Consider the following 20,871-nt stretch of genomic DNA (forward strand, 5'->3'; position numbering starts at 1 on the left):
GAACGTTGGAAAGAACATAAAAGAGGCGACGCCGATTCAGAACGAAAACTGCGTTCCGCGGACGGGCGCTACCTAAATAAAGAAAAGCAGGATGTTAAGCACGCTGTAGCCAAGCTTTGCTTGCTCGTTTCCCCTATAGAGTAAGGGCTTCTGAATATTTTAATATTCTTAATATTTAATATTCTAATATTCTTAAATTTTGCTTGCAAATAATGGCATGTGACAAACAGTGAGCGTAGCTTATTGCTTTTTGTACTGCAGCGAGGTGTGTATCTACGGCGCACGGACGGAGGGTGGTGTATACGTCCGCGCGGATTGTCTATACAGAAAAGTAACGGTGGGGAAAAGTCCCCAATGACTACTGGATGTACTTATTGCCGCGGCCGTGTTGGAAAGTACTTTTTCAAGTAAACTGTTTCATGTGCTGCGGAAACTACGAGTACGTTCACATTATCAACACCGCCTAGGTACATGTGACCACGTTGCTCATGGCCGCGTTCACGCGTCATGCTTCAGCAACACGAACTCTTAAAGTGCGGACGCGTTACGTCTTAAATAATGATTCTTTTATCTACATTTTTGCGGAATTACAATATGGCATTGTTAAAGCCAGGTATTGACTGACCAAGCAAAATGCCGCCTAATAAAGAAACAAATCACCGCTAATAGACTCCTGTGAAGATGGTTCGTCAGTGCAGCCGTAGACATGTTGCGCCTAATGTACGGCAGCTTGTCAACCACTGATCCCCTGATGTGCGCCCATTACGCACGCTGCTTTTCAAAGGGACGTATGACACAAACAAACGTTTCAGTGCAGTTTACAAAACCTTTATTGTATTTATTACTTTGAAAAACTTATATAACTGCCTTGTGGTCGCTATGATACACAAATATCTTTTTCCGATCTTATTTACGAAGTGTTTTCTACCAAAGTAAAATCAATGCTTGACCCGCGTATGGTAGTTCATTTAATCGAATCGCTGAAGTAACCGAGGCCAAACACTTTCATGAAGTGAGTGAATCACTGCTTTGTTGCCGGTTTTGAGATGTCTAAGTTAAGGTCTCCTAAAAGGACCACCGGCGACGGATTGGCGGCAACGCACGTTGATCAACGCAAAAGTGCGCGCGCCTCGTCAACAATCGTGTGGTTTGACGGCTACTTTTAGTTGTGCGTTCCGCATTGAATCAAAAGCTGCGCGGTATGTTCGCTTCCCGCCTCTGCCTTACAAGGGTATGAGTCATTGCTCCTGTCCTTGCACTGCCGCCGGGATTAGCCCACTGCGTTTTTTGTAGACGTGACGGACGCCACAGATCATAGTCACATATCGCTTCGCTGTAAAAAGTGCGCGGCAGGCCTCGAACGAAGTTTTCTGCGAATTTCCTCCGGTAGCGGCGTTACCCGTCATCTGATACGGCAGGTCCGACACAGGCGGTGCGGAGGCGAGTGGAACGGAGGAAGAGGGAAGTGGTCGGCGCTACTTTTTGCATACATTAAGGTGTTTTATTCGCGTGACTCCTGGCGCGCTAGTACGCGTTTATAGGCCTTCCCCCCCCCCCCCCCCCCCCCTGCAGGCCACCAAGCGCAGGCCTGGCTCAATGGCGGAGCAGCTGACTTCTGCACACCGGTGCCAGGTTCGATCCCGGCGGGAACTGGGTGTGTTTTATTACCTCATTACCGGCGATAGCTGCGACGGGAACCGACCACCGGCGGCAGCGGACGCCATCGCCAACCGAAACGACTATTGGAATGCGCTTACGCTTTAATATAAATGGAGCTGGGCCGGCCTTGTAATACCTAGGATAGATAACTGGAGGGCGATTAGACTTACGGAATGAGTGCCAAGGGTAGGGAAGCGCAGTCCAGGATGGCTAAAAATTGAGCGGATTGATTAAGTTCGAACATTTGTAGGCCCAAGTTGGAATAAGCTAGAGCAAGAGAGGGGTAATATGGAGATCACAGGGACAGGTTTTCGTCCTGCAGTGGACATAAATATAGGCTGACGATGATGATTTATGCTTAGCATAGAAAACAATTAAGAGATATATTGCGCGCTGCGGACGAAGGAGAAATATTGGGGTCACGCACCGCAATTGAACTGCAAAATGAGACACTTAGTTGCTTGAAAGAAATTTTGGAAGTGACAAGAAGTGCAGATCATCACTATAGTGCAGTTATTATGTTCTGTAGTTGGGCGCGGCAGTTTAATGTTGTTGCGAAGCGCATCCTTTCATCTTGACTTCTTTACAACCTGTTATGCAAACTTGCATGCATTGTACGGTAGGCTGCATAGAATCCAAATACAAGTGAAATATGAGCGACTGTTCTATATTCTTCAATGACATAAATTATTCGCTGCGCACATCTTCTGTTGTGGCGCATGATGCGGTAATTTTAACTTTGTGCGAAGTTTGCCTAAGCAGATTTGTACATATATTTAACTTTTATGTTGACATCGTGTCGCCTTTTTGTCCGTTTTAGTCGACCTATCTTTGTTACGTACTGTCTCTGTCTTTTCTGTTCTTTCTCGCTTATTTTTTCTTTATTTTTGCTGGCAGCGATTCTTTATAAGTACCGCTTGCTGAGACAGGATGAATAGCAGGCACCAGCATTGATGCCAGCTTCTACCGCATTTAATTAAAAGAAGTCAAAAGAAATGTGCAGATCCAGCGCACGTATTAAGATGTATGTGAATCGCAGCTTTTGTAAAGCGGCAAACGAAATGCGATAAATGTGCCCGTTTCACTGCTGCGAATTTCATGCAAAAGAGACACAGGCGCGTGCGCTTTCGAACACCTGTCCTCCGCAGTGCACCCTACGTGGCTATCATCGCAAAGGCCGGTCGCACAGACTCAACCGAACAATACTTCCACCACAGCTCAGGAAGGATGCAAGAGACAACACCCAGATTGTTGCAAACCGACACGTTCCCGCACCCAATGAGGCTTCATCTCGCGTTCCCGGCTTAATATGACGAACAATGTAAATACTGACAACAGCTTGGAACACTCCTGCACATTGTCCTACATTGCAAGCAAAATCCAGACTTGCCTCCTCTAGCCCCTAACCCTCCCCTCACAGGAGCGGTGGGAGGCGCTGCTGTCCAGATCCCGCCTCTCGGACCAGATCATGTTCGTTGAGAGACCGGTCATAGCCAAGACGGCGCATGGACTCCAGTGAAGAGGGAACCACTCGAGCAAATCAACCAATCATTATGCTCAAGAAAGTTGTTTTTTTTTTCTCTCTTTTTTAGCTCTCTTGGCACTTTAGAACCGTACGTGTGATACAATTTTCCCGAGTCGTATGATTGTGTAGCGCTTCGTCATTCCTCCTCGTATTCGTTGTCTTTTGCATTGTGAAAACTCAGCGCAACCCGATCATGAATCAGCTGGGTAGCCTTTTTCAATCCCTTACCAAACAAGATCACTAATCCGCCATTAGAAGACTGTAGAAAAGTCCCTCGAAGAGCTTTTAGAGCCAGGTTGGAAACGAGCAAAAGAAGCTTTGCAAAAAAAAAAAAAAAAAAAAGAGTCTACTGCATGATTAGCTCTCCAAGACGACAAATAAATGGTTGTTGAAAAAAGATCAGAAGTTGGCGGCAAAAGAAAGAAAAAAGCGATTGAAGGCCTTATCTTCCGTGGAAACGTGTAAAAGCGCCCGTTTCGAGGAAAACATCAGGGGTTGTTGCATAAAAAAATAAAAGTGCTACGTAAGTACGCTGCCGAAAATGCCGCATGACAGAATACAAGCAAAAATCAAAGGTTGCAATGCAGGCTTCCGGCGCAAATCCTAAAACCAAGGCTTGTATTTCATATTTCATTTCTGCATTGCCCAAAAACACTCCTGTTTCATTTCTGGTAGTTCGCAATACTTTGTTTAGCCGACAGAGAACAGCGGCAACACTTGTATACGTTGGTGCGAATTACTGCGGTAATTTTCTGATATTAGAAAATACCGAATTGTTCCTCTTAGACTACGAATACGAATAGATGGTGTGAAAAATTCCATTCGTATTCGGCACTTCAGATATCCGCCCACTCCTACTTATAATACCTTCATGCAAGCAGGGAAAAATAAAGTGCGATTGTTGCCTAACGATTGCCTAATTCAGGCTGCTGTGCAGTGGAATAAAGTTTCTATCCCACCATGGCGCATGTATTATGATAATTTGTGAGCCATTAGACTAGACAGCAGCAGCACTCAGCAGCCACGGTTAGAAAAGTCCGGGAGGGCTCGCAAAGAAAGATGTGCTTTAAAAAACTCAATCAAGAAACAGTAGATTTTCGGACATATTTTCATGTGATTTTTGAAGTCACAAGCATTCCCCCTGCCATCTAAAACTGTAGCTGCAATTTCTTTTGCCTTTTACTTAGACGCGAAGCTACCTTGCCTAAAGTCGATTGATGGCATTCACGCGTTTGCAAACAGCCGTGCTCCGCTTAAGTCTAACTCAGTGTGGCGAAGTGTATTAGCGCAACAGGTCATTGTTTAGCGCGTGTGAAAGAGGCTACAACAAAAGAGCATAGAGGTATTGAAGCACTCAGTTTTACGTGAAAAGTACGGAAAGTGGTGTGACCCAGACATAGAGAAAAAAAAAAGCACCGTGATTACGAGGCACCGATGAGATTCGAACTCACGATCTGCTGTTTACTAGACAGGCGCTTTAACCAACTAAGCCACGGCTATTTTTCTTTCTTCATTTCCTCGTAACTGAAATGCAATGCGCAATACATTGTTAAAAAGATAATCAGTTTAGCTTATGCCGACTCGCTTGCATTAAAATCGCTTGAATTTAGCCGAACAGCGGCAACCACTCGGGCGGTTCTTTCTGCACTTTGTACACTTCACGCATGTAGACGACACTTTCAATAAAGTGTTCTCGGACAGAACGGACATTCACATCAGCTGACATACCGACATTCTTGTGGACCATATACTATGAAGGTTCAGCAGCACAATAAGGTCATATGGAACATCGTTAATGCCTGTATCTAAGTATCGATACCCCGTGTAGTTATTGGTAATGCTTTCTTTAATGCTCATTGTAAGATGTCCTAATGAAAAAAAGGATCCCAACAATCGATGAAGACGTGATCAACAGTCTCTGGTTCTTTGCACATTATACAATTGGTGATCCACGGCACAAATATTCCCTTGTCGGCCAGCCAAGCCTTTACGGGCAGGGTATCTGTGTGGAGTTTAAAGAAGAATGATTTTACCGATGGTTTCACGGGCATTCTTTTGACCCTTTCGAGGACATCATCGCCTGAACCTCCGTAGTATGCTATGCTATACATTGGAACTGGCATTAATGAGTCTATCATATAATGATACAATTTTTTTTTGACGGAACTTAAATATTCTAGCGAGAAACGAACACTAAGCATACGGAAAGATGACACTATTTCCCGAAGGAAACCCTTAACTGGACGGGATTCAACATTCGTACACGAAACAAGGAAGTGAGGTAAAAGATTACTTAATCGCACTTGTATCATGGCGCGCAAAAATGGATCACTCTGGTTCCGCAAGAACATAAACCGCGATACAATCTGGCGTACAAATAGGTGTGACAGTCCACGACCACCGCTGCGAACTGATCTGAACCGATTAGAGTGGCTGCAGCGTTCCCAAGTTGAGTTCCAAATGAACAAAGCGAACACTCGATGCAGCTTCTGTACATTCATTCTCGACATGAACAGCGCTTGTAGTATGTACCATATTTTAGCAACCAGAAAAATGTCGCACACAGTGGAGCGCGCGAACATTGAGAGATTGCGCCCTTGCCATGCCAGCGCTTTTTCTTTCGACGTCTGTGTTTTCTGTTCCCAGAACGGAGTACTGTCTTTGTAATGCTAAAGCGGCACGCCAAGATATTTCACAGGCATGGTTACCCACTGTATGTTTGCCGAAGTGCGCGGTGTGTTTTGCCACGTGCCATGCAAAAACCCGATGCACTTGTCCCAATTTATGGCACTACCTGTTTTTTCACAATAACTTTTCGCCACAGTTACCACTTCGCTGACACTGTCATAGTCATCGCAAAACATTGCTAGATCGTCTGCATAGGAAAGCACTTTCACCTCACTCTGCTGTAATTTGAAACCTCTTATTTTCTAGTTCTCTCTAATGGCTAGGTAAAAGGGCTCCAGGTATAATGTGAAAAGCAATGACGAAATTGGGCACCCTTGTTTCAGAGACGACCAGGCATTGACACTGCTCGTGAGACTCTTGTTGATTATCAACCGTGTGCTGCAGTCTGTGTAGACCATTTTTAAACCATCTATAATCACTGTATTCTACAATCTCGAAGAGAATATCATGAGACACACGGTCGAATGCCTTCTCCAGGTCTAGCTGCAACATTGCAACTTTACCCTCGAAAGCATCGACGCATTCTAGAACGCTCCTGGCGACGTGTACATTGGTGGTTATTTTGCGCCCTTTAATCCCACACGTTTGATGGGCTCCAACTAAAAGTTTAATTACGCTCTGTAACCTTTTCGCCAGTATTTTTATAAAAATTTTATACTCAGTGTTCGCAAGGCTAATGGGGCGGTACGATGCAACAGACAAGCGCTTTACTGGATCGTCAGTTTTTGGTATCAGGACCATCTGAGCTGTTCGGAAAGACGCGGGTATTCGGTTGTTTTTGTAGGACTGCACTAAAAATTTCCTCATAATTATTGCTATTTCTGCTTTAAAAGTTTTGAAGGATGCGTTTGAACCATCCGGGCCAGGTGCCTTTCCTGAGCCTAGTTCTTCTATAGCAGCTTCAACTTCACGCACAGTTATAGACGCATCGAGGCCTTTTTTAACGTTTTCTTCCAATCGTGGCATTAAGTGTAGGAAGTGGCTTATGAAACTACCCAGATCAGTTTTCCTCTTGCTGAACAGGTCTCCATAGAGTTCAACAAAGGCGTGTTCAATGATCCTGCGGTTAGTTGTCACTTCGTCGTTGTAGCTTATCTGCTTTATATCACTGCGGCGAGCGTAAGCTTTCTCGTCACTAAGCGTGCGTTTATTCGATGTTCCCCTTGCCACAATCTTTCTGCACGGGATCTTATCATGGCACCGCGATACTTCTCTGTGTCGATGATTTCTACCTGGATTTAACTTTCTTGATTTCCTCCACGACTTGGCCAGGTTCTGCGCTTTTTACATTAAGTAGAAAGTCGAGTTTACTCCTCAGGACTTTTTCTTTCCGTTTTTCTTCTTGTCTCAGTTTAGTTGCTCTTTCTATAGCACTCATCTTCAATTCATTTTTAATATCTTCCCACATGGTGACTACATATTTCTCTTCAGCTACAATCAATCATCCGAGTTTTTTTTTTTATGTCATTTACAAAACAGTCATCGTTGAGTAGCTTATCGTTAAATTTCCACAAGTCCCACAAGAAATTTGTTTTTCATTCTTTTGTTCCTATTGTGAAGGCAACCAAACTGTGGTCATTAAAAGAGACTTGCTTGTTCTCATACTTTTTACATAATGGCACCAGTTCCAGTGATACATAAGGTCTATCCAGCCTAGCATGGCTAAGTCCTTGAAAATGAGTAAATCGCGGAACACTGTGATCGTACAACACAGAGCCGACGTCTTCCAGGTTGTATTCACTGACAAGATTGTTCAATAGCAGTGCGCTACGATCACTCATCGGCAATTTTTTGACGCGATCCTCCGGAAAACAAACACAATTGAAATCGCCAAATAAAAGCAAAAGCTTATCGGTTTTTAAATAATCCTCAACTAGTTTGGAAAAATACTGTCTCTCGCTCTCTCTATTAGGGGCGTACATACAAATAACTCGCCAGAAAATTTCACTCAAGGTAAAATCGACAACTAGGCGTCCCGTTTCACACACTGTAACTGCTTCCACTCTTGCATTTAGGCTATTGCGCAAAAAAATAGCGCAGCCCCCCGATGTGCCGGCCGCATGACAGGCGCATACATTGTAACGCGGAAGGAATGGTTGCACCACGCGATCCGTTTGCTCTTGACTCGCTATCTTGGTTTCTTAAACGGCGATTATGTCAAGATCGTTTTCCAGAAAGATACGACTCAAATGATACTGCCGCCGCCTTGTGCTTAGTTCTCGGACATTTAGCGTGGCAATACGAATCGCGGTGTTAATTGCGGCCTCCATTATGAACAAGAACAATCGGGTAGCATAGCGCTTACCTTGAAAGACCCATGCACTATGCATAAAGTGGTGTCCTCTATTTTGTAGTTCTTGGCTCCACCAGTCAACCTGGCGGTATCACACGTAGTAGCCATAGCTAGGTTGCACTACCCAAAACAAAGCCGCTACGGGGGTGGCCCCGTCTCGGGTCTCCGCTCGACTTGGACGTTGGGCCTCGGCTTGAAAGGCGTAAGTCGCAGCTGAGCCGCCTTTGTAGGTGGTTCGCTGCATGTCGTTGCTCCAGAGGTCCTGGTTACGCCGATCGTTTCCTCGTGTGCCCGCTTCGCCGGCATGTTAGTGGCTGCTGACATGTCGACGTCAGTTGTAGCAGACGCCTCGGCACACATAGTGGCAGGCGACGGCTTCGAGGAGGCATCCCTCTGTTCTGTCACGGAACTCTGGTTATCAGGCGCACCGTTTTCAGTCTTTTTCCGAATATCAGCCTCGTCGTTGGTTTTCTTGTCTGGACACAAGTTTTTAGGGTGAAGAGACTGCTTCTGTGTGACTGCGTTGCCAACCTTGTCGCTCTTAAGTGGAGAAATATCTTCAACTTAAGCCTCGTCCATGAGGTGTTCAGATACGTCTCTTTCACTGGCTCTGCGACGACGGCGTATGTCTTGATGCACTGAGAACGTGCATGGCCGAAGCGTCGGCAGACCTCACAGCGCGGAAATCAACAGTCCCGGCGAATATGGCCGGTTGTATGGCACCGCAGACAAAGAGGGGGGCGGCCCGGAATGACGGCAAGGACGAGCTCCCCTGCTATACGTAGCTAGTGCGGAATATCGTCGACTGTAGTACCTGCCTCAAGCTGCAGTGTCACCGATCGCGTCGTTGAGCCCTTGTCCGAAACCCATTGAACATGCCACCATTCTTTCACTGCGTCCGTAACCTTTCCGTATGGGGCAAAAGCTTGTCTGATGTCTTCATCTGACACGTTTGGCAGCATCCAGTGTAACTTCAAGAGAACGCCTTGGTTGGTGGTGTCAACGACAATACAGCGGCGTTCTTTGACAATCAGGCTTCGGATAGTAAGCAGTTTCCTAATGGCTTCAGTCGTCTTCATCATGACGGCCCACACGTGATTCATCTGATACGCCCCCAAAGCAACTACTTCGGGGAGCAGTTCCAGACGAACCAGAGCGTCACGGAAATCCTCAACCTTGTACGGTCTTCCACGGACGTCCGTGTGTATAAAAACAGTATTAAGGACGATTGGTCCGGTAGGCAAGTGCGGCAAAATCACCTGATAATCCTCGTCTTCAAAAACAGCATTCCTCTTACCGCGGCCGTTCGCGACCGCCAACGCCACTCCGTCGGAGCACATGATAACACGTCCGTTCACTACCGTGCCCGGAAGTGGAATGTAAGCCACGGCCATTGGGCACGGCGGCACCGCAACGAACATGTGGTCCTCAAACCCCTTCGTTTTTCTTCTTCGGACAATACCGGGAATCCTGCTGGCGACCCAGAGCAAGCAGCACGTTTCGCAACTTCCCGAACAAACTATCGATGGAAGTACAGGCACGGAATTCTGCGACGTTCCATGGGCGGATCTGTTTGCCGACACACGGGCATATCAACTGAACAGCTGTTATACCGTGATACCAGGCTAAATGACGTCATCAACGACTGACGCTTATAAAGAGAACAGCTTACAGGATTCCGGCATTGGGCGCGGCGGCGCCGCAACGAACATGTGGTCCTCAAACCCCTTCGTTTTTCTTCTTCAGGTGAGAAAATGTTTTGGGAAATGCTATCACAGTAATGACCCGTTTCTTCTGGTGCTGCCGTGCGCTCGGCCAATGTGTTTTATAGTTAGCCGTTGTTACGTATTTTTAAAACTGCTATTGCTAGTGGATGGTGATATCGAGAGCAACCCTGGACCTGACACGCAGGCGATTTTGGCAGAGATTCGAAATGTTGCCTCTGATCTAAATACTATCAAAGAAGAAAACAAGAGAACCAATGAATCCTTAAGCGCTATACATGCCAAGCTCGACAAGATTGCACTTCTAGAAGATAGGATAACTTCTGCTGAAGAAAAGGTATTGTTGCTGAAGACAGCGTCAATCGCATGGCTAGACAAATCGATGAACTTGAGAACAGAAGCAGGTGGTCTAATTTAATGCTATTTGGCATTACTGAGACGGCAAATGAAACTACGGCTACTCTCGAGGCGGAAATTACCGGCAAACTTCTCAGAGACACCCTCGGGGTGATAATATCGGGCATCGAAAGAATTCATCGCCTCGGTGCAAAAAAGCCAAACAAAATAAAACCAGTAATATTCAAGCTTGTTGACTTCAGAGACAAATCCAAAATACTCAGAAATTGTTCGAAACTAAAAGGCTCCAAGGTATCTATCGGCGAAGACTTTTCAACGAGAGACGGAACATAAGAAAAAATACCTGGGGTGCGATCGCGCAAACAGCTCGCTTTTCCGCTCGTTCGGTCTGGCTGCGACGTCACAAAGTAGGCCGTCCGCAAGATTTGTGAGAACGGGAGGGAGAGCACAGCCAATAAACGAGCGAGCCCAGCCCCGGAAGTTTGCGTCACCAGTTTGAGCTTCGATCGGGGACGATACATTAAGTGCAGAATGTTTGTGATGCTTTAATAATTAAACGCGTAATATAACAAAAAAATTCTTACTGTTGCAACATATAATCTGCCTCGGAAATCTCATGCGAGAGCAGAAAACTAATTTAAGCGGCATATATTTTGGTTTAGTCCGCTAGGTGGTATCGCGCAAGCCAAAACAAATTGGCGGGAGCGCGCAGTTCAATTGCAAAATCGCTCTTCGTCGGTTGCAAAATGTCGTCTCACAAGAACGTCAGGCTTGGCCCTCACGTGTCGCCACACCAACGTGAACTGTTGGTGGCGTTCATGGAGGGCCATCCGTACCTTGTGCGGACATCATGCGCACTCACACCGGAGTGCACGGTGGAGCGGAGGCGGCAGCTTTGGAGTGAGCTCGCCGCCCTGCTGAACACAGAGGGCCCGGCCGCCAAGACAGCCGAACAGTGGCAAGTGTTTTGGCGGAAGGAAGTATTTCTTTCCCGCCGAGATGCCGCCGCAGCTTCCGCAAGTCAAAGGTGAGTGCGAGGAGCGGTTCTGTTGCTCGCGATATTTACAATGCTGTCCGTAATTGCAGCGGCACGGGTGGAGGCCGTCTGCCCGGCCTTCGTGGCCGTGTCATCGCCTTAGTGGGCACCTCCACGGTGACCGGAGTGTGCGAGCCCTTCTACCAACCGCTCGACGAGGTAAGCCATTGACAAACGCACCGAAAAACGGGAGGACGCGGCAGTAATTTACAGTAGTTGCGCCGTGTATACTGCATCGCGTAAGCAGTGTTATACCCCAGTCACGCAGGCCGCTTCATTCGCGATCGCGCCCAGTTTAGATAGAATTTCTCGACAGCCACTGGCTCCTTTCTTCATTCCGCGAAGGGAGGCAATAGAAATAGAGAAATTTTGCCCCGATCGGGATCGATTCAGATCAAAAGTGCCTGCGTGACACTGGTATAACAGATATAGTTTTTCTTCCTTTATGGGCATGTGTTTGCTGCTGGCATGCACAAGATAGTTTACTACTGGGATTTCAAGAGATTTTTTTCTGCTGTCATAACCCTACGTTAGTTGCATATTGGGAGGAGCAGATTACGCAAACTTGACAAAACTGCTTCTTCGCATCTTATACATAATGCAGCCCGCCATGGAGGTGACCGTCCAAACGCAATCTGTGGGCACCACCGCTGGAACAAGCGGCCTTTCACGTGAAGGTAAGCTTTTGCTCTTCCCTGTTGCCTTCCCGTTTGTGGAATCTGTTTCGTATATAAGGAACGCAAACTATTTCTACTCTAACCGTTGAGTGAATGTACCCTCTATAACCAATATAGGAGCACTGCAGCAGCCAGGAGTGGTCCCTGTTGAGCCACTGCCCCGAAGCCCTCCAGCCACTGCACAGCCTGCAGCTGGCCCTGGCGGAGCGAGAACCAGTAAGTGAAAAGGAAATATCCTGCAATGTCACAGCTTGAATGCACTGGACGTAACGTAGGTGTGCGTTTAGTTCATTAAAAAGTGGTACTTTTTCCAGGCTACCAACCCCGGGTGCAGCGCCGGTCTCGAGGCCCTCGTCGGGTATCTCACCGGGAGGCCTTAGTTGAACGGCTCGCGGACGACTACGCCAGAACCGTCGTACAGAACGACGAGACAAACGAAGTGCGTGTGCCCTTGCCTGCTTTATATGGTGGAGCGTAATAGAATGACAGTAGACAGGTGTAACATTTTTTTAGCAATTTGATGAGCTGCACAGGTCACTAACTCACATACATGGCTAACACGTGTTTCAACAGCTGAACTGAAAAAAAAAGACTAAGGGAGACGGACGAGAACATCATACATTACGTACATGGTCATAAACACGGTCACTTGCAATCATTAACACAATGTAACAGCTTCAAACACAGTAATCACTGCCATTAGCATTTCTGCAACAGGCAATAACTGGGTGGACTAGACAACAGGGACACTTGCAATCAATCACACAATAACAGCTTCATACATTCCTATTTCCACTAAAGCTCTTTCTTTTGAGCAGTTTTAAACACTGCCTCATATGACTTACTCGTTTCAAACCTTGGCCGCCCACTTTCAAGTATTAGCTAATGAATTTTTCCGCATATGCTGTAATTGCACCACACACATCGGATTGCGCATGCTGATTGTGATAGTTCTCCCCCATCACACAAAAATATTCATGTCTGAAACATTTTTCCCAAGGCAGCGGGGTAAATTGAGTGGCATATGCAAAACACCTAAAATGCTCTGGGCCCTTCATCTTCATAATTATTTGCAAAGGCGGTAGCTAACTCACAGTTCAAATTTAGCCTGCACATCGCCGTAAAGTTTCCTTTATTTTGCCGCACTTAGAAACACTATAGCTTGCATAGTTCATTGAGGATGATGGAGAACACAAACCTCAATAAACTATTGAAACATAAAAAGGAGAACACTGTTGATTAATGAGTTGCAATGGTTGTAATTAAGGCAGTAAGAGGAAAACTTTGCCTCACAATACTCAGAACTGTGGCTATTTCCACAAAGTTTGAAGTTGCTAACTTGTTCTGGAAGGCTGGGAAACATCACATATAATGGCAGTGCGACAGCTTGCAATGCTTGAATAACAATTTATATACAGGGTCCAATACATGCTTTTGCAACAAAATGCAACATAGGGCCTAGCATTCTTTGCTACAGTGATACATGTCATGGTCGCTTGCTCATTTGCAATCCCAAACTTATTGCTATGCCATCTGTTAACTTTCCGGCGGCTCGACAGCATAAAAGTACATATGGTATTGATATTTCTTTGCACAACTACATGAAAAGCAACAACAAAAAACAGATACAATGGTGCAGACAGACAACAACATAGAAAGTGTTTGTCCTTGTCCCCATAACTGATGAACATATGGTAATCTGAATGAGCATACATGCAGTTCAGCGCCTTTATACCTAAAGTGCTTGGGACCACCAAAATCATCCGTTTTACAGCTCACTTTGTAAACATTGTGCACAGCACGCCTCACACTAGGAACCGACCGAACATAATTACTCTTTCGTTATGCAGGTCACTTTGCTGTAGAGGTGCTTGACCGATTGTGCGGGAATGGATGCTGATGTAATGATTTCTTTCTAGCTCCTTCGTGGTATCCGCCAGGGCGTAGACCGGCTGGCTGCAGCTACTGAGCGGGTCGTGGCTGCTGTGGAGCGGCAGGCTGACCAAGTAGCGGAGGCACTGCGGCCAGTAGGGCAGCTTTCGCAGCTCTTGGGCCAGCTAATGCAGGAGGCAGTGGCTGCAAGGAGGCAATAGAAAATTGGAAGTTTTATTATTTATTACTTGTATTTTTTTATTATTCATTATTATTCGTTCATTATAACTTTGATCTTGTTTTGTACATTTAAATATTTTTTTAGTGATCTCTAAACTTTGAGATGTTACTCGAAGGTAGCAGAAATTAAATAGTTACCTTATTTTCGTTATGTACACGAGAAATTGCATACTATTTTTGTAACTTTATCGTTAGTATGTTTTAGTATTTTTTAGCAAGTATCATTAATATGTTTAGGGTGTTTCAGTCATATGAGTTAGGTGGCAGTCATGCTAGCGTTGCTCTTTCTGTACTCTGTGTTGTTGCACTGAGGTCCAATTTTTTTTCTTGCAAGGTTCCATATCCAGTGTCTACCTGAAATCACTAGATGGCTGCTTTAGAATTGTGTTACACATTACATATAGTGAAGCTAACTCTTGATTTGGCGCCTGATGGGGATTCTCCAGCTAACAGCTGATGCCTTGTACGTGGAGAAAAACAGTATTAGTCATATTGTTTTCAACTAGGTCTATTCCTGCCATTTATATCGAAGTACAGAATGCTAGTCAGGCTTGCATGATGCTTTTTATTTGTATGCTTACCACTTTTATAATGAGAGGGTAATAAGTGTTACATGAAGCACTTCTGGCTAGCCACATAGGCTCCTGCTGTGATATTTTTTTGCTACTACTTCCATGTAACTTTATATATGCTAAGCTACAGCTATGGAGTGCATTACTGTACCTGATACTGAAGAGTAGTTCAAGGTGCTGTGATATGTGACATACACACGTCCTGCAGGCTTCCTGCTACAGCAGCACGTTAGTCCAGCTCATTGTGACATATTTCGTCACTGTTACTACTTCAGATATGTTGTATTATATGGGGTGTACCTGAATGCAGAACATGTAGCGGCTGACATTTATCTGTATTTTTTTGTGACACGAGGATGTTTACAAAGTTGAAACCATGGAGTACATTAAAGTAATACCATTTCCTTGAGCTACACCATGTCTTGGCTTTACTCCATGCTGGCTGAATATACTACATGAACAATGTGCCCGTTGCAGTGTGAAATGAAATGTTCTTGTGACGTTTCAATCTAGCTACCCAGCTGGCTACAGGGGTGGACAAAAATGTCGAAATGGCACGACATGTCTTTGTGCAAAACCTACCTCTGTCTGTTTTGTTTTCACAATTCCCTGTTATAACAGTGTCATTTTGTATTTTGTGTTTCTAGTTATTTAAGAATAAAATTAAAAAAGAAGAAAGAACCCGGAAAAGAGATGCAGCAGCACACCCGCTCAGGTGCTTGTGCCGTTTTTTGTATTCTCCTTGAATTTGCGTTCCCATCAGGAACTAAGTTGCCCAGCAACACTTTTTTAACGTCTCTCTTCCACTGTTTCTAAACATTTTGTTACTGTGACACACCTTGTGAAAATCTGCAATGGAGATTTCAGTATTAATCAAAACAAATATTTTTGAAAATGCCTTGCATCCTTTTTATCAAGGGCGACCATTTCAATTTTTCAATGGCATTATGAGGTTTGCCTTTTCACGCCTATGTTGGAGAACTCACCTGGCTTTACGGTTGAGCCGCGCGATGAGCCTGATGTTGCTGCCTCAGCCGACGATGCAGCACACGCAGGTGAGTGGTACGCCAGCTAGGGGCCGCAGAGAACAGGTTGACAACCTGGCTCCTCATCTGCTTTGCCCTCATCAGCAGCTCTCTGGGCGTTTCTTGCCGGCAGGTGTGGTGCCCTTGAGACACAGGCAAGCCCTGTTGCAGCGGTGGCTGGTTGTCCTCGGCCTCCTCATCACTGTCCTGCAGCTCCGGCTCCCCTGCCTTCAAAGCAATGTTGTGGAGAGCGGCGCAGGCTGCTACGATTGTGGCTGCATCCTTGGGCTCATAAAGGAGTGTCCGGTACCTTTGAAGGCACCGGAACCTTGCCTTCAAGACGCCAATACCCCTCTCCACAACGTTCCTCATGGAGGCATGGGCCTGGTTGTAGCGCCCCTCCGGAGTGTCAATGCCTGGATGGCCTGGCACAGGTGTCAGCAGCCATGGCTCAAGAGGGTAGCCTGAGTCTCCTGCATGTTGGAAACATAACTGTGTAATATACTTCACTGATTGCAACATGTCTGCAGCACTCACCAAGCACCCATTCTCCACGTCGCAGGTTACGTGTGAGGCGGCCTAACAGTGGTGAGTGCCTCCACACGTAGGAGTCGTGGCACGATCCGGGGAAACGGGGATCGATGTCCACGATGCGCATGTGGGCATCACACACCTGGAGGGCAGAACAAACGGGCGGAAAATGGTTCAGAATAAGCAATTTGAGCTGGAATATTTTCATATTTCACGTCATGCTGACAGATAAATAGTCTGAATGAAATGTTTTTGCACCAACATGATTTCATAATTCTTTCCCAGACACAGCTGCATTCTTTCTCACATTAGTAAAAAGCAATCTCCGAAATAGTCTTCTTTAATTATTGCAAGAAATGTGCAAAAAGCTACATTCACGAGACATTTGTGAATTAACGCTCATCATAGCCGCCTTGGTTGTTCAATGCGTACTCTTATACCCGTACCGCAAGGGCACTATCGATCGATTTGATTCGGTTCGAAATTATCATCCGCGATTACCTGCCTCCCGCAGCTTAAGCAAATGAGTCAATCTGGACCGAGAAATTAAATTCCGAACGGGCTCGATCACGATCGATATTGCTTTACGTGGTACCCGTATTGTACACACTACGAAAGCATTACATAAAACCGATAACCTAATAAAAGATGACAGCGTGCAAAAAAAAATGTCAGATCGTGAGTACTTACGATCATGGTATTCAAGGCGTAGAAGCCTTTTCTTGACATGAAGCCCGCGGTCTCGCCCGGGCTGAGTCCTTCGGGCTGTTTGATCGCTATGAGCGTCCCGTCGACACAGGCCACTACACCGGGAATGCGGCCCCGATCCGCAAAGGCCGCCTTTGCACTAGCCTTGCCGGCCGTTGTCAACGGGAAGCTCACCCAGCCCTGTTGCCGGCCCACCACGGTTATTGCTTCCGCAACTGCGTGAATGCTTTCGCTCACGGAAGCTTGCCCCATGGATACGAATTCTTCGCTGCCGATGGATCTTTGGAAGCTCCCCGTCGCGAAGAAACGGAGAGCACAAAGCACCCTGTCTTGCGTCGTGATGCCACCGGTCCGAAGGCCACCGATGGCGTCTTCCAGTTGCTCGCAGAGCCAGCGCACAGTGCGCTTCGAGAGCCTGAAGTGGTCGCGGAACTCTTCCTCGGTAAGCTCGTCAAATGCGTCCCGAAAGATGCGTTGCCGAGGCTGCCCGAGAGACTCCAAAAGCGCGACGATAGGAGCGGCCATCGCGACTCGTGAGCGCCAAACAAACCGCCGAACAAAGAACGCGATTCTCTGAGCACAACGTGAAACGGCGAGCATTCTCGACAAATGCACTCGGATCAATCAAAATTAAAACAGCACTATTTATATTTATCACAGCGCAGGCGCAACATTTAATTTCACTGTGATCACAGTTGTTTTCAATAATTAACATCGCTAACGTTCGGCGATGGCGGATCGCATTTTAATCTCGAAAAACTCGACCCCCGCCAGGGCCAGCCATGTTCGGCGAGCGACGACATTATGAGCAGACGACAGGCGCATCGTCTGCTACTAGCGCTGCTATGGCAACGGCCATTCATTCTTCGAAACGAATGCCCTTGCCGACCGTTCCTCGAAAGCGGCCGTTTCCCCTCGCTTTTGGAATGATTGACAGGAGTGTGACGTAAGCGCATTTTGTGGTCCCGCCCCGGCGCAATGGCCGCCGTGACGAAACGCGCGCGCGCCAACGAATCACGAGAGGGCAAGCGAGAGAACGGAAAAGCGAGCTGTTTGCGCGATCGCACCCCTGGGTTAGCAGCAATAGACAAGAAAAGGTTTCGCTCCACTTTGACAAAATTAAAATCAAGGATCAGTTATTCAGTTGGGATGAGGAGACGAACACCAGAGTAGCAGTCCCAAAAAAACTAAGCAAAGTACGTAACCACTCACCCTACCAGACATATGAAAACTTTACCGTCATTAATATCAATGCCTGAAGGGTCGTAAACAAGGTGGTCGAACTGGGAGCATTCCTTCTTGAGCATAGTCCTGATGTCGTCACTATCACTGAAACATGGCTCTCCCCACTTATATCAAACAGCGATATCTTTCCACCGGGCTACGTAGTGTTACGCAGCGAGAGAAGTACACGTGGCGGCGGAGTTGCTATTTTCGCGAAGGACGACATTCAGGTAACACCCCTACCACAAATTGACGGCACCGAGGCACTTTGGTGTAAAATTAAGATTAAGAACTTATCTGCTGCTTTTGGAACACTGTATCGCACACCTAACTCAGGAGTAGATGGGTTACAAGCTTTGACTAAATATATGCAAATTTATCTTAAAAACGCAAAATAAATTATTCTTACTGTAGATTACAATCTTCCAGACATAGACTGGAATTTGAATTGCAGTGGGCACACAAAAGTAGCCTCTGCAGAAACACTGCTCGAGATAGCATTCAACTTCGGTTTACGACAGATCATTCGACAACCCACTCGCATCACTTCCACAAGCTGCAGTATTCTAGATTTGATATGTTTAAGTGACAACGTCCTTTCAGACAGTGCCACGTGGGAAGTAATGGACGGCGTATCAGACCATAAAGCAACTAAATGTTCTATGTTATTGCACTCATCATCATCATCATCAGCCTGGTTATGCCCACTGCAGGGCAAAGGCCTCTCCCATACTTCTCCAACTACCCCGGTCATGTACTAATTGTGGCCATGTTGTCCCTGCAAACTTCTTAATCTCATCCGCCCACCTAACTGTCTGCCGCCCTCTGCTACGCTTTCCTTCCCTTGGAATCCATTCCGTAACTCTTAATGACCATCGGTTATCTTCCCTCCTCATTACATGTCCTGCCCATACCCATTTCTTTTTCTTGATTTCAACTAAGATATCATTAACTCGCGTGGTTCCCTCACCCAATCTGCTCTTTTCTTATCCCTTAACGTTACACCTATCATTTTTCTTTCCATAGCTCGTTGCGTAGTCCTCAATTTAAGTAGAACCCTTTTCGTAAGCCTCCAGGTTTCTGCCCCGTACGTGACTACTGGTAAGACACAGCTGTTATACACTTTCCTCTTGAGGAATAGTGGCAACCTGCTGTTCATGATTTGAGAATGCCTGCCAAGCGCACCCCAGCCCATTCTTGTTCTTCTGATTATTTCAGTCTCATGATCCGGATCCGTGGTCACTACCTGCCCTAAGTAGATGTATTCCCTTACCAGTTCCAGTGTTTCGCTACCTATCGTAAACTGCTGTTCCCTTCCGAGACTGTTAAACATTACTTTAGTTTTCTGCAAATTAATTTTCAGACCCACCCTTCGCCTTTGCCTCTCCAGGTCAGTGAGCATGCATTGCAATTGGTCCCCTGAGTTACTAAGCAAGGCAATGTCATCAGCGAATCGCAAGTTACTAAGGTATTCTCCATTAACTCTTATCCCCAATTCTTCCCAATCCAGGTCTCTGAATACCTCCTGTAAACACGCTTTGAATAGCATCGGAGAGATCGTATCTCCCTGCCTGACGCCTTTCTTTATTGGGATCTTGTTTCTTTCTTTATGGAGGACTACGGTGGCTGTGGAGCCGCAATAGATATCTTTCAATATTTTTACATATGGCTCGTCTACACCCTGATTCCGCAATGCCTCCATGACTGCTGAGGTTTCGACTGAATCAAACGCTTTCTCGTAATCAACGAAAGCTATATATAAACTCGCCAAAGCGTAATGATTAGCTTTTTACGAATGTTTTAGATTGGTCAAATGCTGATGACGTAAGCACTATTGATTTATTTTAAAGCTGTTATTCATCTTTTCTTAAAAATTACCCAAACGATACAGTTGGAGCAGATGACTTGTGGCTATTCTTTAAGAACATTGTTCAAAACTGTTTGACATCATTTGTACCCGTAAGAAAAAAGAGAGTGCATAAAAAGAACCCGTGGATAACCCGTGATATAATACGCATGAAACGTAGGATTACAAGGCTAAGAAAAGCTAAAAATAGGTCTGACGAATCTCACTTAACTGAACTAATCCGCAAGCTCTCCCATTCTCTAAAAGCAAATATAAGAGCAACTAAAGATAGATACCTTAATGTTACTTTAAATAACTTTATAAAAGCGGCTCCCCATAAATTCTGGCGATATTTGAACTCCCGAACTCAAAAAAAGAAACCTACCACACACTGAAGCCTTAAAGAAAGCGAAAATGTCTAATTGCTACTTCAACTCCGTTTTTACCATTGATAATGGCGTTTTACCCCCAATAGGAATTAATGAAGGGAATAGAAGGGAACCAATGGGCGAGATAATTATTACGGAACCAGGGATCTTTTCACTGCTTCTTAACATTGATGAGGAAAAATCCAGGGGATCTGATGACATTCCAAATACCTTTCTGAAAAGATACGCCGAGTGGATGGCCAAATACCTCTCACTTATTTATCAAAAACCTATGAACACTGGTGAATTACCGCGTGAATGGAAAACTGCTACGATTATGCCTATCCATAAATCTGGAGATTCTACGGATCCCTCTAACTGCCAGCCGATTTCTTTAACCTGTACAGTTTGCAAAATATTTGAACATATCATACTTAAACACATTATCCAGTTCGTCAACGACACCAAACTTCTATGTGAAAATCAACATGGGTTTAGAAAAGGCCAGTCGACGACAACGCAACAG

The 20,871-nt window shown here is 45.7% G+C and overlaps 2 protein-coding genes across 2 annotated transcripts; one reads left to right on the top strand and one right to left on the bottom strand.

Annotated features, from left to right (window-relative positions):
* The first annotated feature begins 10,826 nt into the window (after positions 1 to 10,826).
* On the top strand, positions 10,827 to 14,052 carry LOC126534997 (uncharacterized). Its single transcript, XM_072288987.1, has 6 exons — positions 10,827 to 11,273; positions 11,333 to 11,441; positions 11,887 to 11,959; positions 12,077 to 12,175; positions 12,274 to 12,398; positions 13,879 to 14,052. The coding sequence occupies exons 1-6, from the start codon at positions 10,993 to 10,995 to the stop codon at positions 14,050 to 14,052; spliced, it is 861 nt and encodes a 286-aa protein (XP_072145088.1). The 5' UTR covers positions 10,827 to 10,992.
* Positions 13,950 to 17,451, bottom strand: LOC126534980 (putative nuclease HARBI1). The gene is made up of 4 exons (XM_072288546.1): positions 16,890 to 17,451; positions 16,206 to 16,341; positions 15,630 to 16,141; positions 13,950 to 14,035 (listed from the first exon to the last, which is right to left on the bottom strand). The coding sequence occupies exons 1-3, from the start codon at positions 17,430 to 17,432 to the stop codon at positions 15,636 to 15,638; spliced, it is 1,185 nt and encodes a 394-aa protein (XP_072144647.1). The 5' UTR covers positions 17,433 to 17,451; the 3' UTR covers positions 13,950 to 14,035; positions 15,630 to 15,635.
* Positions 17,452 to 20,871: the final 3,420 nt, after the last annotated feature.

This window comes from Dermacentor andersoni, chromosome 6 (genome assembly GCF_023375885.2).
Source record: "Dermacentor andersoni chromosome 6, qqDerAnde1_hic_scaffold, whole genome shotgun sequence".
NCBI lineage: Eukaryota > Metazoa > Arthropoda > Arachnida > Ixodida > Ixodidae > Dermacentor > Dermacentor andersoni.